A 17,888-nucleotide genomic window follows, 5' to 3' on the forward strand; every position below is an offset into this window, starting at 1 on the left:
TTAATGGAAAGCGGTGTAGGCAACAGGGGCGGAAACAACAGTCTTTACCAAAGGAGCGGTGTGTACAACTGGTGCAGCAGCGTAGGTGTGGACAACAGGGGTAGCAACAGTCTTGACTACGGGAGCAGCAGCATAGGTATGGACCACAGGAGTGGCAACAGTTTTGAGAACAGGAGCAGCAGCATAGGTGTGAACAACTGGGGTGGCAACAGTCTTAACAACAGGGGCGGCAGCAACGGTGTGGACTACAGGTACTTTTCTTTCCAAATTGGTGAAGCTTTGATGGGTAATAGCTGAGGAGGCACTATGATCAACATAGGCGGTCTTGGTAACCACAGGTTGGACAACATGATGAGTTTCGGTCACCAAACCAGGAGCAGCAGCTGCAATAGCCAACAAAGCAAAGAAAGCTACGAATTTGAACATTTTGAATTGAGTTTTGAGGTAGCTGCTTGATTTCACAATGATAATGAAATTGAAACTGATGATTTGCTATGGAAAACATTTTGATTTTATAGCAAAATTTAATGTTTGGTACATAAACCAAATAAAAATGTTACTTGAAGGGCAGTTAACCGGTTTCCATGTTTTTGACATAAGTACACCAGTCTCATGTACTTTATTTTTCTTACAGTAATTGTAGCAGGTATTAACCATACGGGCAAAGTCTTGTACATACAATCACAGAAAAAAAAATAAAAAAGAAAATCAACTTCTAGCGTTTACTGACCTATGATGAGAATTAAAAGTAACAACAAATATCGAAAACACTAGAATTGTTTTGTTTTTGACAGCTCATAGAATCAATACAGAATCAATAAACACTTTGCCGGAACTTTTGTCACACTAACAAAAATAGAATTAAGAATATTAGCTGAAGAAACCAGATTTTATTGCGGGGGACTCAATTTTCAATGACAGTGGTTTTATGTACATTGTTTGTTGATATAAACGTTTGTTATTGTGTAAGAACAATCTGCTCTCTATGTCTTGATATAATTAGCAAATTATTAAAATATTTTGAGAAACTTGTCAAATTTAAATTTATTTTTTTGAAGGTTTCATATTTGCAATAGCTTTAAAATGGCTAACACGGTTTTGTTTTTAAACAGAAATAAATTCACAATACTGATTTATTTAAATTTTATTGACCTATGAATTTAGGACCCAGAACAAAATAGGGATCATTTTTCCGAAGCACTGGATTCAATGCTTTAAGTATAACTTTGACAAAGATAAAAACAAAAAAGAAGTGAAGTTCGCGTTGTAAGAACGTCTATGTTCCATAGACATTTTCGTCTTCTTGGATTTCCTCCCAGCTTTTCTTCAGCTTTGTTTTCTCGACATTTTGTTATCTACAAAAAAAAAAAAAAAATAAATAAATATAAATAAAAATCAAAAGGCGTTCGTTGGTAAGAGCATCAGTTAAGAACGGCTGAACCGATTAGGATAATTTTTTGAAATGTTCGTCATAACCCAACATAGGTTTTTTCAGTTTCGGAGTCGGAGTCTACGAGTCGGAGTCGAACAATTTTGCTGGCTGAGTCGAAAAAAAAACTCATCTCCGGTCAATTTTTTCGACATCATTGAAATATAACATTAAAATCGGGACACCAACTTTTTTCAAAAACTCATTATTTATTTTAAAACCAAAATATAAGAAAACAATTTATATTACACTAAGTTAAAGGGCGATTCACAGGATATCTATTATCCTTTGAAGTCAAATCTTTTCATCTCTATTTTGATTACAAAACGCATGTTGAGAATAAAGTTCTATGATATTCGAATTATAATTGAAGAGATTTTACATACAATTAGATAAAGGGTCATTATTATATATGTTCTTTTACTATCTGATGGATTTGAAAACGCAAAATAAACCAATTTGGAGGCATTAACAATAAATTTTTACATTGAAAGTTAATGCCAAGAAGCTCCTCCTTGAAATTTAATCATCACTTTTAACTTTATGTTAAGCGGAACGCTCTAAATCTGATCGGTAAATCAAAAATATAACAAAAGAAGACTTGTAATAATGGGGAAAAATATTTATTATTAGATGTTTCTATAAAAATCTAGAAAGGACATCAGAATCTAAAAATTTATCAATCGATATTTTGTTGGCCCATTTTATGACAAAAACGTCAGTTTTTAAGCCAAACATTAATATTTTGATTTTTCTGTTCACCATTTCTGTAAATTCTAATATTTTTTACAAAATCGATCGATGAAGGACTAGATTTTGATGTTCTTGATAAGTCCACAAGAATATATGGCGATCGGTTTAGATTTCGAGCTGGCACCGCAAAACGCTTTTATAAAAAGAGGTTTTCGTATACGGACATTTGGTATTTTTTCAAATTAAAATTCAGAAAGCAGATTTTGTATGTTCTTTCAGATGAAGAAAATCTAAAAAACATTTCGTAGTTTTCTTGGATAAAATTCATGAAAATGGCTTTTTAAGACTCTCGAAGCATTCTAAAATGTTGGCTTACATCCATTTTCAAACCTCCTCATGAATTGCTTATAATTTTTACAGCAAGCAGTTTTTATGATTTGTATATCCCCTTCATTATACCCTCAGCATTTAAGCTAACGAGGGTATATACACTTTCATAGGGCATAATGTGCCTCATCGAAGTAACAGCCTGTTTCTGTATGTCGAAAGAAGAATGTGTGCGAAAGAAACAAGTCCAAACTCTTGTGTGTTTTTCAAATTTGTTTTTTGTTTTGAAGCAAAAGCAAAGGTAAAATTATTTCGAAAACTAAAGTTCGGGCGTGTTTCATTCGCACACATTCTTCTTTCGACATACAGAAACTGGCTGTAATTCTTTTAGACCCTAAGTATGTTTTGCCGAAATGTGTTTCAGACAATTTGGAGTTGATTTAGCCATGCCCGTCCGTCTGTCTGGCTGGAGCGCACGACAACTCTCGAATGGATCAACCGGTCCAAAACTTGGCTTCGTAATATTTTGTCCAAATTTAGTTGAAGTTCGAAGATGGGTTATATCGGTCCACTCCTTCCGGTACCTTCCCCACAAAAGTTCGAAAATGTGCGCACGATAACTCTTGAAGGGAGTTAACAATTTGGCCCATACTTTGTACAACGTGAAGTTTATACCAGTTTTAGATAAGGTTCCAATATGGACTCAATCGATCCACTCCTTCGGGTACCTTCCACAAGTTAAAAAGTTAAGCTTAGGACCCTGTCTCGAATCGCTTTGTTTTGTTGTAGCAACTTTTATTCACTTTCCCCCATAAGACGGTAGAAGTTTCATCAAGGTCAAGTCCATACTTCCTGAGAAAAAAGCCTATGACACCGTGTATAGTGGTTGGAGCGCAAAATAAATCTCGAACAGATCTGCCAATTCGGTCGAAAATTTGGCCGTAACATCTTGTCTAAACAGAGTTTAAGTTCGAAGATAAACCATACCGGTCCACTCCATCAGGTACATCCCTCACAAAAGTTCAAAAATATTCGGAAAATTTGTGCCCACGATAACTCTTAATATATCTACCAGATATAGATCAGGGTTGAATATATACTATATTTCTCTACTCCTTCGGATAAGTTCACTTTATGACCTGCTCTCGAACCACTTTGATTTTTGTTGAAGTGATTTGAATTCGCTACCTCCATTACGACGGTCAAAGTTTTTTCAGGGGCAAGTCCATATTTCTTAGGAAAACAGCCAGAAAGGTGTCAAAAATCCCTATGTCACCATATGTGGATGTCGGAGAGAACGATAACTCTCGAACTGTTCAACCGATTTGGTCCAACATTTGGTCTTCGTTATATTAACTTAGGTTCATGGGGCAGTGCCGGTCCACAACTTCCGGTACTTCTCCCCAATATTTAAAAAAATGTCATTAAAATGTTAGGACGATATCACTTGAATGTGGCAACCAATTTGGTCCAAACTTTGGATCTCCTAATATTTTGTCAAAATTTAGTTTAATTTCTAAACTGAACCATATCGCTCCACCCTAAAGGTACCTCCCCACAAAGGTTTAACATTTGTGTCTTAGTGCACTTAATTCCTAATCCACATTTTTGTCGGCAAGTTCAAATGTACAAAAAGGCAACAAAATTCTGAAGAGACTTTAAATAAATTCGATCTGTCCGAAGGTGAAAGTTTCACTTCACATTGGTTGAGGGTATATATCTGTCGTCAAAGCCGACTGACACTTTTTTACTTGTTATACCCTACACCACTATTTGGCGAGGGTAATATAGGTTGGTTTTGGCCAAAAAGTTTGTAACGCATCGAAATAATGGTCGTAGAGCCATACCCATATACCAAAATGAATGTCTCGACGAGCTGAGTCGATCTGGCTATGTGTGTCTGTCCGTCCGTCCATCTAAACCTTGTAATCACGCTACAGGTTGGAATTTTCGGATCGTCACCAAATTTTGGGTGGTGAAGAGGGTCCTGGAGGGGAAGAAGCCTATTGATTTTGGTGATGGTCAGATATAATTCAGGGGTCGGAAAGGCCAAAAAATTTATTTGGAAAAAAAGTCAATGTTTTGTTTCAAAGCGAATATCTACGCATATATAAGGGGTATAATGAAAGCAGAAAATATCACCTTTACAAAGATGTATAGTAGGTTGTCGTAGGTGGTCAAACAACGAAGATATCGCAATAGTCGCTAATACAACCCAACTTTTCATTTTTGCGATTTTAATTATAATGACGAATATCACAGCTTTCGTTGGGGACCTTCCAATACCAAAGCTTTAAAAGTAGAATATCCCACCTTTACAATGATGCAAAGTAGGTCGGCGTAGGTGGCCAAATAACGTAGATATGGCATATGATACATCCCATTTTTAATTTTTTTTTTCGAAATCCCGCTACCGGTCGCAATTTTGATCGGATCGTCACGAATTTTTTGGGAGTTAATGGGGGTCCCACAGAGGAAGAAGCTTACTGATTTTGATGATGGTCGGATAATATTCAGGGGTCGGAAAGGGCAAATACTTGTTTGGAGAAAAGATCAACGTTTTATTTCAAAGCCAATAGCTCTGTTTCTTTAAGAGGTATATCAAAAGCAAAACCTGGCAAGAAAATAGAAAATATCACCTTTACAACGATGTAAAGTAGGTTGTCGTAGGTGGTTAAACAACAGAGATATCGCAGTAGTCGGTAATGCATCCCATTTTACGATTTTTTTGTTTTCACGCTACAGGTCGCAATTTTGATCGGATCGTTACTAATTTTTTTGAAGTTGATGTGGGTCCCACAGGGGAAGAAGCCTATTAAGTTTGGTGAAATTTCTTCGCTTCTGGTAGGAGTATCTCAAAATTAAATCCCGCCAATGGAAGAAGCAAAGATCTCCTTTATATTGATGCAAATGCTACAGTGGGGGCGGGCCGACTATGTGATACCCTACAACACTACCCCTGTGTATAAGCTTTTTACTGGTAAACATTTTTTACGGTACATTGTCCGATCTTCATCAAACCTAATATGCGTCTTCCTCTCTGGCACCCCCATTAGCTACCCCGAGTATTATCCGGGCATCACCAATATCAGTAGTATTCTTCTCCTTCGGGACCCCCTATTAACCACCAAAATTTCGTGACGATCCGACCAAAATTGCGACCAGTAGCGTGATTACGAAAAAAATAGTAAAATGGGATGCAATACCGACTGTTGCGATCATGGCTGCCAGATTTGACGATTTATCGTCATTTTGACGATTTTTTAATCAAAAATTGATAAATGGCGATTTGACGATTTTTGCCCAAAAAATGACGATTTTTTGTTATTTTGCTAATTACTTAATTGCTAATTACATAATTAATTTTGTTAAACACGATTTTCTAAAAACTGCTCAAATATTCTTAGTTGATTTTAATAATTAATTCGTAGACAATAACACTGAGCTACAAAAGTGGACACAATTTTTTTGCAGTGGTTCTGATGCATAAATTCGGTATTGTGTGAGTTCATGGAAGACGAAAATGCCTTTGGTTTCTTTGGGTCACTTCGTTTTTTGATTTTATAACGAAAAATGTTGTGAAAAACGGGGCGTTAGAATCATGTCTTTCGAACAATCCATAATTTCTAAAAAACGGGTAACAAATGGTAAAGTTATAGTGATTTAAGTGTGACAAAAACGCATTAAAAAACTGCGTAATAATTTACTTTTATCAAGAAGGAAATTTAGTTAGCTTTACAAAATGGGGAAAAACCAATAAAATAGGTTGAAAAATGCGTGAGTTATGGCATTTCTTGTGTTTTAACTTTTTGGGTTCTCCTCTATGAAAGTTGGTACCTTGTGCGTAGTTATTAAGTAGACAAATTCAAATTACAATCATACGCCCAAAGGTGCCAACTTTTATAAAGGAAAAACCAAAAAGTTAAAACACTAAAGATGGTATAACTCACGCATTTTTCAACGGATTTCATTGGTTTTTCCCATTTTGTAAAGCTAACTATCCTTGACAATGGTAAATAATTACGCAGTTTGGTAACTTCTACGCAGCCTAGAGCACCAGGAAAAGCATTTTCCTGTTTTTAATACGTTTTTGTCACACTTAAATCACTATAACCTAACCATTTTTCGAAAGCCAAATATTTATTTAAATATTTAAATTTATTTATGTGTATACACAAAGGAATTGTAAACAAACAATAAAACAGGATTCAAGTGAAACAAGCAAAATATACAATTGCTAGGATTCAGAGCCTGCAAAATCTATTATTTTTGAATTTGTTGGAAAATTTATGAAGGAAAATTTATCAAAATTTCGATAATAGTAGACTCTTGCAAGTTCTGGAACAGAACTGAAAGTTTTAAAATTAAAATAAATTTGATTGTGAAGCAATTTTATTAGTTTTTCGAAATCTTTAAAGGATTTTCACAATTCGTAAACATGGAGGAAAAACAAAAAATGGATTCAAAATTTCGTGAACTAAAATGTTTGGATATTACGGAAATGTTTGAAAATAATGAAACGGATTTATTTGGCTTTTGGAATGCAATATTCGGTTTGAAATGTGCTGATGTCTCATATGCATTACCTTTAAGAACAAAATTTGTAAAGAAGGCCACCAAAAATACACCTTAGAAAACCACTTACTAACCCCTTATTTTAAGAAGGGCATGTCGCACGAAATTAGTTGTTATTTTTGACCACTAAAATAAGTAGTCAAAACTTTAAGCGACTACTTTTTAGCTGCTTATTTCAATGGTCAAATAATAAATACTTATTTGGCGCCACATGCCCTTGTTAAAATAAAGGGTTGGTAAGGGCTATTTTTGCTGGAAAGTAATGATAGTTATTACCTCATACGTCAGCAAATGTTGAATGTGTTCTCAGCCAAGTAAATCTTAATAAAATAAAATATCAAAATTCTCTTCATAAAGATTTAATGGAGGGTATACTTTATACCAAAGATGATTTAAAACTTAACAAAACATAATAAAAATGATAGACTCACATATTTATTTAAAAAATAAATAACTTAATGACGAAATGTTTATTCACATTCTTATTTATAAAATAAATTGCTTCATTTTACTGATTGAAGTAAAAACATGTTTAATAACTTGAATATCCATTTTATGTTTCTTTTAATTAGAAATATATTAAAATATATCTAAAAGTGCGTATTTTAATTTTTGACGATTTTTTTGACGATTTTATAAAATAGATTTGACGATTTCTAAAATAAAAATCGTCATTTTGACGATTTTCCATAAAAATAATCTGGCAGCCCTGGTTGCGATATCTCCGTTGCTTGTTCACCTACGCGAACCTACTTCGCATTATTGTAAAGGTGGGTTTTTCTACTTCCATAGTTAGGATGAAATCGTTGGTTTGGTTGGATTAGCGACTATTGCGATAACTCCGTTGATTTCAATAAAATGGAAAAATTACCGCGTATTGCGATATCTCCGTTATTTGGCCACCTACGCCAAACTACCTTGCATAATTGTTAAGATGGGATTTTCTACTTTCATAGTCTGGCTTTGCTTCTAGAAAGTCCTTAACTATTCGTCAGACGTCATTATAATTAAAATCAAAAAATAAAAATTGGGTTTTATTTGCGACTATTGCGATATCTTCGTTGTTTGACAACCTGCTTTACATCGTTACACGGGTGGTATTTTCTACTTTCATTGTCCGGTATTTCTTTTGGTATACCCTTTAAAGGAGCTGTCTTTTTCTCATCACCATTACCAAAATCAATACACTTCTTCCCCTCCGGGACCTTGAGCAACACCCAAAATTTGGTGGCGATCGGATTAAAATTGCGACCTTTATCGTGATTACAAGGTTTAGATGGACAGACGGACGGACACACATAGCTAGATCGACTCAGCTCGTCGAGATTTATAAGATCGTCACAAATGACGAATTTTGGATCAATGCTTAGGAGCCCGAAACAAAACAGAAATCGACCGCTTGGGTCTTCGAAAGCGAGCCATGGAAAAAGACCTTTGAAGCAAACGGTCGCCTGTTTCTTCGGAAAAACGGACCGTTTTGCGCCTATACGGATTGAGAAATGTAGGATGGTTAATTTTGAGTGTTACACTACAATTTGTTTGTCTGAAGGACCCTGAGGAATTCGAAAAACGAACAAGAGAAGACGAATCGTTCCGCATAATGACAATGTAAGCTCTCACACATTGATTCAAACCAGCGCCTGTTCGACCGGACAAAACGTGGAATTGATGGATCATGCACCGTACGGCCCTGGCTGGGAATCCAATGACTTCATTTGATTCCAGCGCATCAAGAAAAAGGCATGAACAACGATTTTCGTAGCCAGAAGATGCTGTAAAAGCGTTCATGTTTTGAAGGAGTCTCAATCAAGACTCTGTAAACAACCCAACTTTCTAAAAAAATTTTAATGACGCCTGGCGACACTTTTTGTCTAGGCCAGAAGGTTTTCTATAGCGAGATATGTTCCCGAAAAGTCACAATATTTGAGGCCACTACTTCATGTCCATAAGTACAATTCAGAGGTTATGGCCACTTATAGAGCATCAAAAAACATTTTTCATGATTTTTTAAAAGAAATCTACCGAACATATTTAAAAGATTTTTTCCATGTGTCAAAAACGTAATTAATGTTTTAATTTAGAGTTTTAATTTATTTAATTCAATAGATAACAGTAAACATCACTTTAATCCGTTTAGTGGAATGCGGTGTATGCAACAGGAGCGGAAACAACAGTCTTAACCAAAGGAGCGGTGTGTACAACTGGAGCAGCAGCGTAGGTGTGGACAACAGGGGTACCAACAGTCTTGACAACGGGAGCAGCAGCATAAGTGTGGACTACGGGAGCAGCAACAGTTTTGACAACAGGAGCAGCAGCATAGGTGTGAACAATGGGAGTGGCAACGGTCTTGACGACAGGGGCAGCAGCAACGGTGTGGACTACAGGTATTTTTCTTTCCAAATTGGTGAAACTTTGATGAGTAATAGCAGAGGAGGCACTGTGATCAACATAAGCGGTCTTGGTAACCACAGGTTGCACAACATGATGAGTTTCGGTCACCAAACCAGGAGCAGCAGCGGCAACAGCCAACAAAGCAAAGAAAGCAACAAATTTGAACATTTTGAATGGAGTTTTGGGGGTAATTGCTTGATTTCACAATGAGAATGAAATTGAAACTGATTATTTGCTATGGAAAACACTATGATTTTATACATAAATTAGGTTCAGCTAAAACTACTAAAAACGACTGCTGCTAAGTGAACTTTATGGAAGGGCATTTAACTGGTTTTCTCGATCTTTATTTTGTCTATTAAGTACAAACATCATGTACATTATCTCTTGTTTATATTGTACTGTGCCCACAATACGTATTACATAGACCAAACCAAGAATGAAAATAAATTGCGAGCGTTTTTAGACCTGTGTATTTTGAAATGAAACAATTAACAAAAAAATGTATTATAACTTTTGTCATGAATTAATTTATCTTCGGTATTTCGGTGAGATATTTAATCAATACAAAATCATTATGTTCATTAGCGGAACTTCTGAACATTGGTTGATCTCACGCACTGTAGGAATATAGGTCTGTACAGACATTGGACTCACAGAGAAATAAATGGCATCGCTCGATTGGGAACAACAAAATAACAAGTAATTAATATAAATCATGAATGAACCATGACCATTTTTAGGGGGTTTTCTCTGCTAACATAAGGCTTTGATGTCTTTCTAACGCTAGGTACCAATTTTTGTCATTCGGGGAAATTCCACGCTTTCATTGAAAGATGCACATCAATGGTATTATAAATTAAAACACACCAGAGGGCTATGAGCATTTTTGTTGTTAATTGATTATTTTGTTTATTTTAATTTTTGTTTATTTTATTTTTGCTTATTTTCGTTTTTGTTTTGGTCTATGCCCACATAATAGAAGAAAAGCAAAAAATAATGTACATGAGGTTGGTACTTAGCAAACAAACTGGAAAACAATAGGAAACCGGTTAAATGCCCTTCCATAATGTTCAACTTGGTAGCAGCATAAAATCCATCGTAATTATATCAGTTGAACTTTATTTCGCTATAAAATCAAAACGATTTCCATGCAAATCACCAGTTTTAATTTCATTCTCATTGTGAAATCAAGCAGCTACCCCACAAACTCCATTCAAAATGTTCAAATTTGTTGCTTTCTTTGCTTTGTTGACTGTTGCCGCTGCTGCTCCTGGTTTGGTGACCGAAACTCATCATGTTGTCCAACCTGTAGTCACAAAGACTGCCTATGTTGATCACAGTGCCTCCTCAGCAATTACTCATCAAAGTTTCACCAATTTGGAAAGAAAAGTACCTGTAGTCCATACTGTTGCTGCTGCCCCTGTTGTCAAGACTGTTGCCACCCCAGTTGTTCACACCTACGCTGCTGCTCCTGTTGTTAAAACTGTTGCCACTCCAGTAGTCCGTACTTATGCTGCTGCATCCGTAGTCAAGACTGTTGCTACCCCTGTTGTCCACACCTATGCTGCTGCTCCAGTTGTACACACCGCTCCTTTGGTTAAAACTGTTGTTTCCGCCCCTGTTGCCTACACTGCATTCCATTAAAAAGGATTTTTGCGATCCGGAGGATTTTTATTGTTATCTAATGGTTTAAATAAATCGAAAAACTTTAATTTCAAAAATTGTGTTATTTATTGTACTATATATATGTATATAACCACATAAGAACACTGGGAATGTCAAATATTACACCGTCCGGCACCCAAAATTACACATACTATATACGTCCACCGAACTATATACGTCCACAACTATAGGCACAATGGAGTAAAATTGCATTTAAGATTTTTTGTTTTCTCATCTTGTTGGTCTTTGTAATTGACCCTAGAAAAAATGTAAAGGAAATTTGACCTTGACGATTTTGACCTGAAGATGAGGTTTGGTGGATTTTATGTGCTCAGAATTTATTCTTTAAGACAAGAGCTACAACTTTGCATCCGAAAGCAAATTAAAATTCTTAGCTGTTTAGAAGGTATAAGCCTAACAAAATGGTCCCTTTTAACAATAAGGCCTCACACAGCTAGGATATTAACATTTCGGAAAGTGTTGCACTACGTAGAGGATATTAACATATATTTAAAACAAGTGAGCAAAGGCTATAATCGGGACGGGGCCGACAATGTGATACCCTACACCACTACCCCTGTGCATAAGCTTTTCACTGGCAAACTTTTTTTTAGGGAACATAATCCGACTACCACCAAACATATTTTGGTTTTTAATCAAAAAAAATATGCCTCTTTCTCCCCATAAGCAACCAAAATTTTGTGACCATCCGATCAAAATTTCGAACTGTAGAATGGAAGAATTGTGGCATATCCCTTGTTTGACCACCGTCGCCAACCTACTTTACACCAATGTATAGGTAATATTTTCTTCTTCCATTGACAGGTTTTGCCGTTGAAATAACCCTACTAGAAATCGATATATTCACAAAGAATAAAATTTTGAATTTGACTCCACATGAGTTTTTCCCCATTCCGATCCCTAAATATTATCCGACTATCACTAAAATCAATAGGCATCTTCCTCTGTGGGGCCCCCATCAACCCCCAAAAATTCTCGACTATCCGATCAAAATTCCAACCTGTAGCATGATTACAAAAAATGGAAAAATTGGATATATTATATTTTATAATATATTTTGCGATATCTCGGTTGTTTTCCCACTTACGCCAACATACTTTGCGTCAATATAAAGGACATATTTTCTTCTTCCATTGGCGGGATTTCCTTTTGGAATACTCCTACCAGAAGCGGAAATATTCGCATAAGAAAAAAACTTTGACTTTTCTCCACATAAGCTTTTCGCTTATTCCTACTCCTGAATATTATCCGACCATCACCAAAATAAATAGGCTTCTTCCTCTGTGGGACCCGCATAAAATTCCAAAAACTTCGTGACGATCCGATCAAAATTGCGACCTGTAGCGTGATTACAAAAAATCGGAAAATGGGATGCATTACCGACTATTGCGATATCTCTGTTGTTTGAGCAGCTACGACAACCTACTTTACACCATTGTAAAGGTGATATTTTCTACTTTCCTCGCCAGGTTCTGCTTTTGATACACCTCTTAAAGAAACAGAGATATTGGCTTTGAAATAAAACGTTGACCATTCTCCAAATAAGTTTTTGCCCATTCCGACCCCTGAATATTATCCGACCATCATTAAAATCAATAGCCTTCTTTCTCTGTGAGACCCCATTAACCCTTAAAATTTCGTGACGATTCGATAAAAATTAAGACCTGTAGCGTGATTTCCAAAAAATTGGATAAATGGGATGTATTACCGACTATTGGAATATCCACCGTGGTGCAATGGTATGCACGCCCGCCTTGCACGCAGAAGGTTGGGGGTTCGATTCCCCGGCCAGGCAACATCAAACATTTTTCAACGGTGGCAAAATACCCCTCAGTAATGTTGGCGACATTTCCTGAGTATTTCAGCCTTGAAAAACTTCTCCATAAGTGGTGTCTTAAGACACGCCGTTCGGACTCGGCGATAAACAGTAGGTCCCATATCATTGAGCTAAATATGAATCGGGGTGCACTCATTGATATGAGAGAAGTCTCCCTTGTCCCGTATGGTATGTTGTGGAACAATGTTTTTTGTTTTTATCATTAAAATCAGTAGGCTTCTTCCTCTGTGGGACCCCCATTAACCCCCAAAATTTGGTGACGATCCGATCAAAATTGCGACCTGTAGCGTGATTACAAAAAAATCGGAAAATGGGATACATTATCGGCTATTGCCATATCTCTGCTATTTTACCACCTACGACAACTTGCTTTACATCGTTGTAAAGATGATATTTTCTACTTTCCTTGCCAGGTTTTGCTTTTGATATACCTCTTAAAGAAACAGAGATATTGGCTTTAAAAGAAAATGTTGACTTTTCTCTAAATAAGTTTTTTGCCCATTCCGGCCCCTAAATATTATCCGACCATCACCAAAATCAATAGCCTTCTTTCTCTGTGAGACCCATTAACCCTCAAAATTTCGTGACGATTCGATAAAAATTAAGACCTGTAGCGTGATTTCCAAAAAATTGGATAAATGGGATGTATTACCGACTATTGGAATATCTCCGTTATTTGGTTACCTACGCCGACCTAGTTTACATAATTGTAAAGGCGGGATCTTCTACTTTCATAGTCAGGCTAGCTTTTGAAAAGTTTCCAACCAAAGCTGTGATATTCGTCAATATAATTAAAATCGCAAAAATGAAAATTGGGGTTTTATTTGCTAGTATTGTGATATCCTCGTTGTTTGATCACCTACGAGAACCAACTTTACATCATTAGAAAGGTCATATTTTCTAATTTCATTGTCAGGTATACCCCATATAGAAGCTGAGATATTCGCTTTGGAAAAAAACTTTGTCTTTTTATCCACCTAAGTTTTTTGCCCTTACCGACCCCTAAATATTATCCGACCATCACCAAAATCAATATGCTTCTTCCTCTCCGGGACCCCCATCAAAATCCAAACTTTCGTGACGATCCGATCAAAATTACGACCTGTAGCGTGATTACAAGGTTTAGATGGACAGACGGACAGACGGACACACATAGCCAGATCGACTCAGCTCGTCGAGACATTCATTTTGGTATATATAAGTATGGGTCTACGACCATTATTTCGATGCGTTACAAACTTTTTGGCCAAAACCAACATATAATACCCTCCCCACATAGTGGTGTAGGGTATAAAAAGTTGCAGGATGTTTATATCCTTGAATGCAATAATTTATAATTATTACATAAAGCCAATATTCTTCTCTTTAATATGACACCAACACGAGCATCGTGCGATGAGTACAAGTATTTATAATATTTTTTTTTTTAAAAATGTTGTTCTTTGAAATTTTAGTGTCCTTTAAAAGGTCAACATGAAAATAAAAAGAAAAAATCTTAAATACCATTTTGCTCTATTTTACCTATAGTTTCAGACGCATATAGTCAGGTTCATGTATAACGATTTTTTTTTGAAAATTGTCGGACTGTTTTATTTGGAGTTTTTATACCCTCAGCGTTTAGACTAAAGACCACCAACATGTGTCTCATCGAAATAATAAACCTTAAAAATGTTTGGATGAAATCCGTTTTAGACAATTTCGTGTCGATTTAGAAAAGTCCGTCCGTATGTATGCCTGACTGGCTGCAGGGCACGATAACTCTCCACTGTATCAACCATTTCGGTCCAAACTTAGGTCAAGTTCGAAGATGGGCCATATCGGTCCCCTCTCTAGGATATCTCCCCCACAATAGTTGATTTTTTTTTCTCAAAAATGAAGAGCAATATTACTATCGAAGGGAGTAACTGATTTGATCCATACTTTTCTCATCGTAATACTTTTACCAGACAAAGATTAGGTTCGAATATGGACTATATTGGTCCATTCCTCACAAATATTCGGAAAAGTGCAGCTGCTCTTTAATCGTTTTGATTTTTATTCCTCAGTCTTTTGACTAACAAGGGTATATACACCTTCATACGGGCAATATGTGCCTCCTCGAAATAATGGTTTTAGACCTCCAGTATGTTTGGACGAAATACGTTTCAGGCAATTTGGAGTCAATGTAGGCATATCCGTCCGTCCGTCCGTCAGTCTGTCGGTCTGGCAGGTTAGAGTGCACCATAACTCTGGATCGGATAACCCGATGTGGTCCAATATTTGACAGTCGTAATATTTTGTCCAAACTTAGTTTAAGCTCGAAGATGGCTCATATCGTTCCACTCCTTCTGGCGCATCCTCTCCATACATTCAACCCTTTTCGCTAAGGTTGTGCACACGATAATTCTCGAAGGACGTATTGACGGTGAATTTCTACCAGACATAGATCAGGTTCGAATATGGACTATATATATCAGCACCTTTGGTAGCCTCCACAAAATTTCGGAAAAGTTTAGGACCTGCACCCGAAACCCTTTTATTTTGTTTGCAACAACTTGTATTCACTGCTCCTATTATGACGCTATAAGCCATGTGCCATACCTGGAACGCACGAAAACTCGCGAACGGATCAGCCGATTCGATTTCAAACCTAGTTTAAGTATAAGAACTAATTTTGGTGAAAATCTCAAAAAATCTCTTTGTGAGGGAGGTACTCGTAGCATTTGTCCTATTCCGACTGACCTTCTTGCAATTTTCTTTAAACAAATTCTAATGCAATTATCGATTATTCACTGAGAGATCTATCATGTTAACCACGCTGACAGAGATCGTAACATATGTGGGATCTAAAACCATTAGTTCAATAAGGATCATTTCAGATCGCGTCAAAGTGTACACATATATCCTCTGCAGCCTATACTCTAAAAATCTTGAAACAAACATCTGAATAGCCTTCAAAAAAAAAAAAAAAATAGAGTTGTTCCAAATTTGCTATATGGCACTTCACTACGCAGTTCCAATGGCCCACATGATTTGTATCAACAAACTGCTTATGCGTAATATAACATGTTATATTTTATTACGTTACTTATACGTTTTGGAACTAGTACACTGATAGAACTAGGAACTAGATTACCCAACTCTAAAAATAAGATAATATTTTCAACTAAATGTTTTAAATTTATTTAAATCAATACATAACACAAAACATAACTTTAGTCCTTTTAGTGGAAAGCAGTATAGGCAACAGGAGCGGAAACAACAGTCTTAACCAAAGGAGCTGTGTGTACAACTGGAGCAGCAGCATAGGTGTGGACAACAGGGGTACCAACAGCCTTGACAACAGGAGCAGCAGCGTATGTATGGACTACGGGAGCGGTAACGACAGGAGCAGCAGCGTATGTGTGAACAACTGGGGTGGCAACAGTCTTAACAACAGGGGCAGCAGCAACGGTGTGGACTACAGGTACTTTTCTTTCCAAATTGGTGAAGCTTTGATGGGTAATAGCCGAAGAGGCACTGTGATCAACATAGGCGGTTTTGGTTACCACAGGCTGGACAACATGATGAGTTTCGGTCACCAAACCAGGAGCAGCAGCGGCAACAGCCAACAAAGCAAAGAAAGCAACGAATTTGAACATTTTGAATGAAGTATTGGTGGCAATTGCTTGATTTCACAATGACAATGAAATTAAAACTGGTGATTTTCTGTGGAAAACATTTTGATTTTATACTAAAATTTGTTTCTGTTAATACAACAATGCTGCTACCAAATTGTGCATTATGGAAGGGCGTTTAACCAGTTCTCGTGTTCTTCAGTTTGTTTTATGACACTAAGTACCAATCTCATGTATATGCTTTACTTTATGTTACTTTTGTTTTGTGCGCACATAGACCAAAACAAAAACGAAAAATAATTTCGAGCGTTTACTGAACTGTTTATGTTGAAAAAACAACAATGGTTTCATAATTGTTCTATTTTATTAGCTGGCTGTGAATTAATAACAAATCAATAAGTGTCATGCCGAAACTTTTGTCGCTTAAGCAGAATATAATTACTTTCGTTAATCACTATTTCCCATGAACATCCTAGAAGGGATTATCAAAGAGTTCAACCGGATTATATTTTGCTTCAATGAGATGTTACCTCCTTTATGTAGATGAATCTGAGTGATGTTGATGAGTGACAGATTCGAAATTCAAAGATCTCTAAGAACATATCCGTTTTTGTTACCCAAATTATAATGTCCATACTTCATTTGTAGTATATAGAGATTGCCATTGTTCGGTAACTGTTAGTGAAATTCGACGTATAATATTTTTCCCTTGGTATATTAAACAAAATTGAATATTTGGGAGAGTTTGTCACCGAATCAGAAATACTACAATATAAAAGCTAAAAACCATATTATTTTTTACCTGTTTATAGTATTGAGGTTAGGTTAAGTATCGAATTTTTGTGTATATATTCATTCATCCATAGTATACTTTTATGGCGAACATTTTTGTGGAATATATGTACTTGATACAGTCTACTTCTAAAGATGTTTTTAACTCCTAAAATAAAAATAAACTAAACGGATCCCTTCAGGTAAGTTTTTCAGTTAAAGTTTTCCATAAAAATATACAATATTGGATGTCCTTTTAAAACGACGATACGTTCTTCTTTTATAAGCCGCCGAGTTTTTCTTGTTATTATGACAAGTATTTGAAATTTGTTGCACAATGTTACCAGAATTGAAAGCAGTGATCTGTAGTAAGGAACTTCCGAAAGGATCCTTGGTATGCGTTAACTGATTACGGATTTGATGACTCTCTAACGTATTAACCAATTTGGTTCAAATTCGCCCCTCGTAATCTTTTATCGAAACTTAGGTCAAGTTCGAAGATTAACCATATCGTTCCCCACCTTCGGGTACCTCCCCCACAAAAATATGAACAAGGGAGCAAAGGCTATAGTCGGGTCTG

At 36.3% G+C, this 17,888-nt stretch overlaps 4 protein-coding genes across 4 annotated transcripts; 1 reads left to right on the forward strand and 3 right to left on the reverse strand.

Moving 5' to 3' along the window:
• Positions 1 to 468, reverse strand: LOC141402712 (uncharacterized). Its single transcript, XM_073984529.1, has one exon. The coding sequence runs from the start codon at positions 424 to 426 to the stop codon at positions 1 to 3; it is 426 nt and encodes a 141-aa protein (XP_073840630.1). The 5' UTR covers positions 427 to 468.
• An 8,689-nt stretch (positions 469 to 9,157) lies between these two features.
• LOC141402753 (uncharacterized) lies at positions 9,158 to 9,583 on the reverse strand. The gene has a single exon (XM_073984672.1). It carries the CDS (start codon positions 9,581 to 9,583, stop codon positions 9,158 to 9,160), a length of 426 nt encoding a protein of 141 aa, XP_073840773.1.
• A 1,022-nt stretch (positions 9,584 to 10,605) lies between these two features.
• On the forward strand, positions 10,606 to 11,062 carry LOC141402630 (uncharacterized). Its single transcript, XM_073984305.1, has one exon. The coding sequence runs from the start codon at positions 10,637 to 10,639 to the stop codon at positions 11,060 to 11,062; it is 426 nt and encodes a 141-aa protein (XP_073840406.1). The 5' UTR covers positions 10,606 to 10,636.
• A 5,082-nt stretch (positions 11,063 to 16,144) lies between these two features.
• Positions 16,145 to 16,564, reverse strand: LOC141402695 (uncharacterized). Its single transcript, XM_073984480.1, has one exon. It carries the CDS (start codon positions 16,559 to 16,561, stop codon positions 16,145 to 16,147), a length of 417 nt encoding a protein of 138 aa, XP_073840581.1. The 5' UTR covers positions 16,562 to 16,564.
• Positions 16,565 to 17,888: the final 1,324 nt, after the last annotated feature.

Source organism: Musca autumnalis, unplaced genomic scaffold (genome assembly GCF_047663935.1).
Source record: "Musca autumnalis isolate F117 unplaced genomic scaffold, ASM4766393v1 scaffold_4, whole genome shotgun sequence".
NCBI lineage: Eukaryota > Metazoa > Arthropoda > Insecta > Diptera > Muscidae > Musca > Musca autumnalis.

Excerpts from the sequence above, each read along its gene's own strand:
- LOC141402753 (XM_073984672.1), bottom strand. The coding sequence starts at position 9,583 with ATGTTCAAATTTGTTGCTTTCTTTGCTTTGTTGGCTGTTGCCGCTGCT.
- LOC141402712 (XM_073984529.1), bottom strand. The coding sequence starts at position 426 with ATGTTCAAATTCGTAGCTTTCTTTGCTTTGTTGGCTATTGCAGCTGCT.
- LOC141402630 (XM_073984305.1), top strand. The coding sequence starts at position 10,637 with ATGTTCAAATTTGTTGCTTTCTTTGCTTTGTTGACTGTTGCCGCTGCT.
- LOC141402695 (XM_073984480.1), bottom strand. The coding sequence starts at position 16,561 with ATGTTCAAATTCGTTGCTTTCTTTGCTTTGTTGGCTGTTGCCGCTGCT.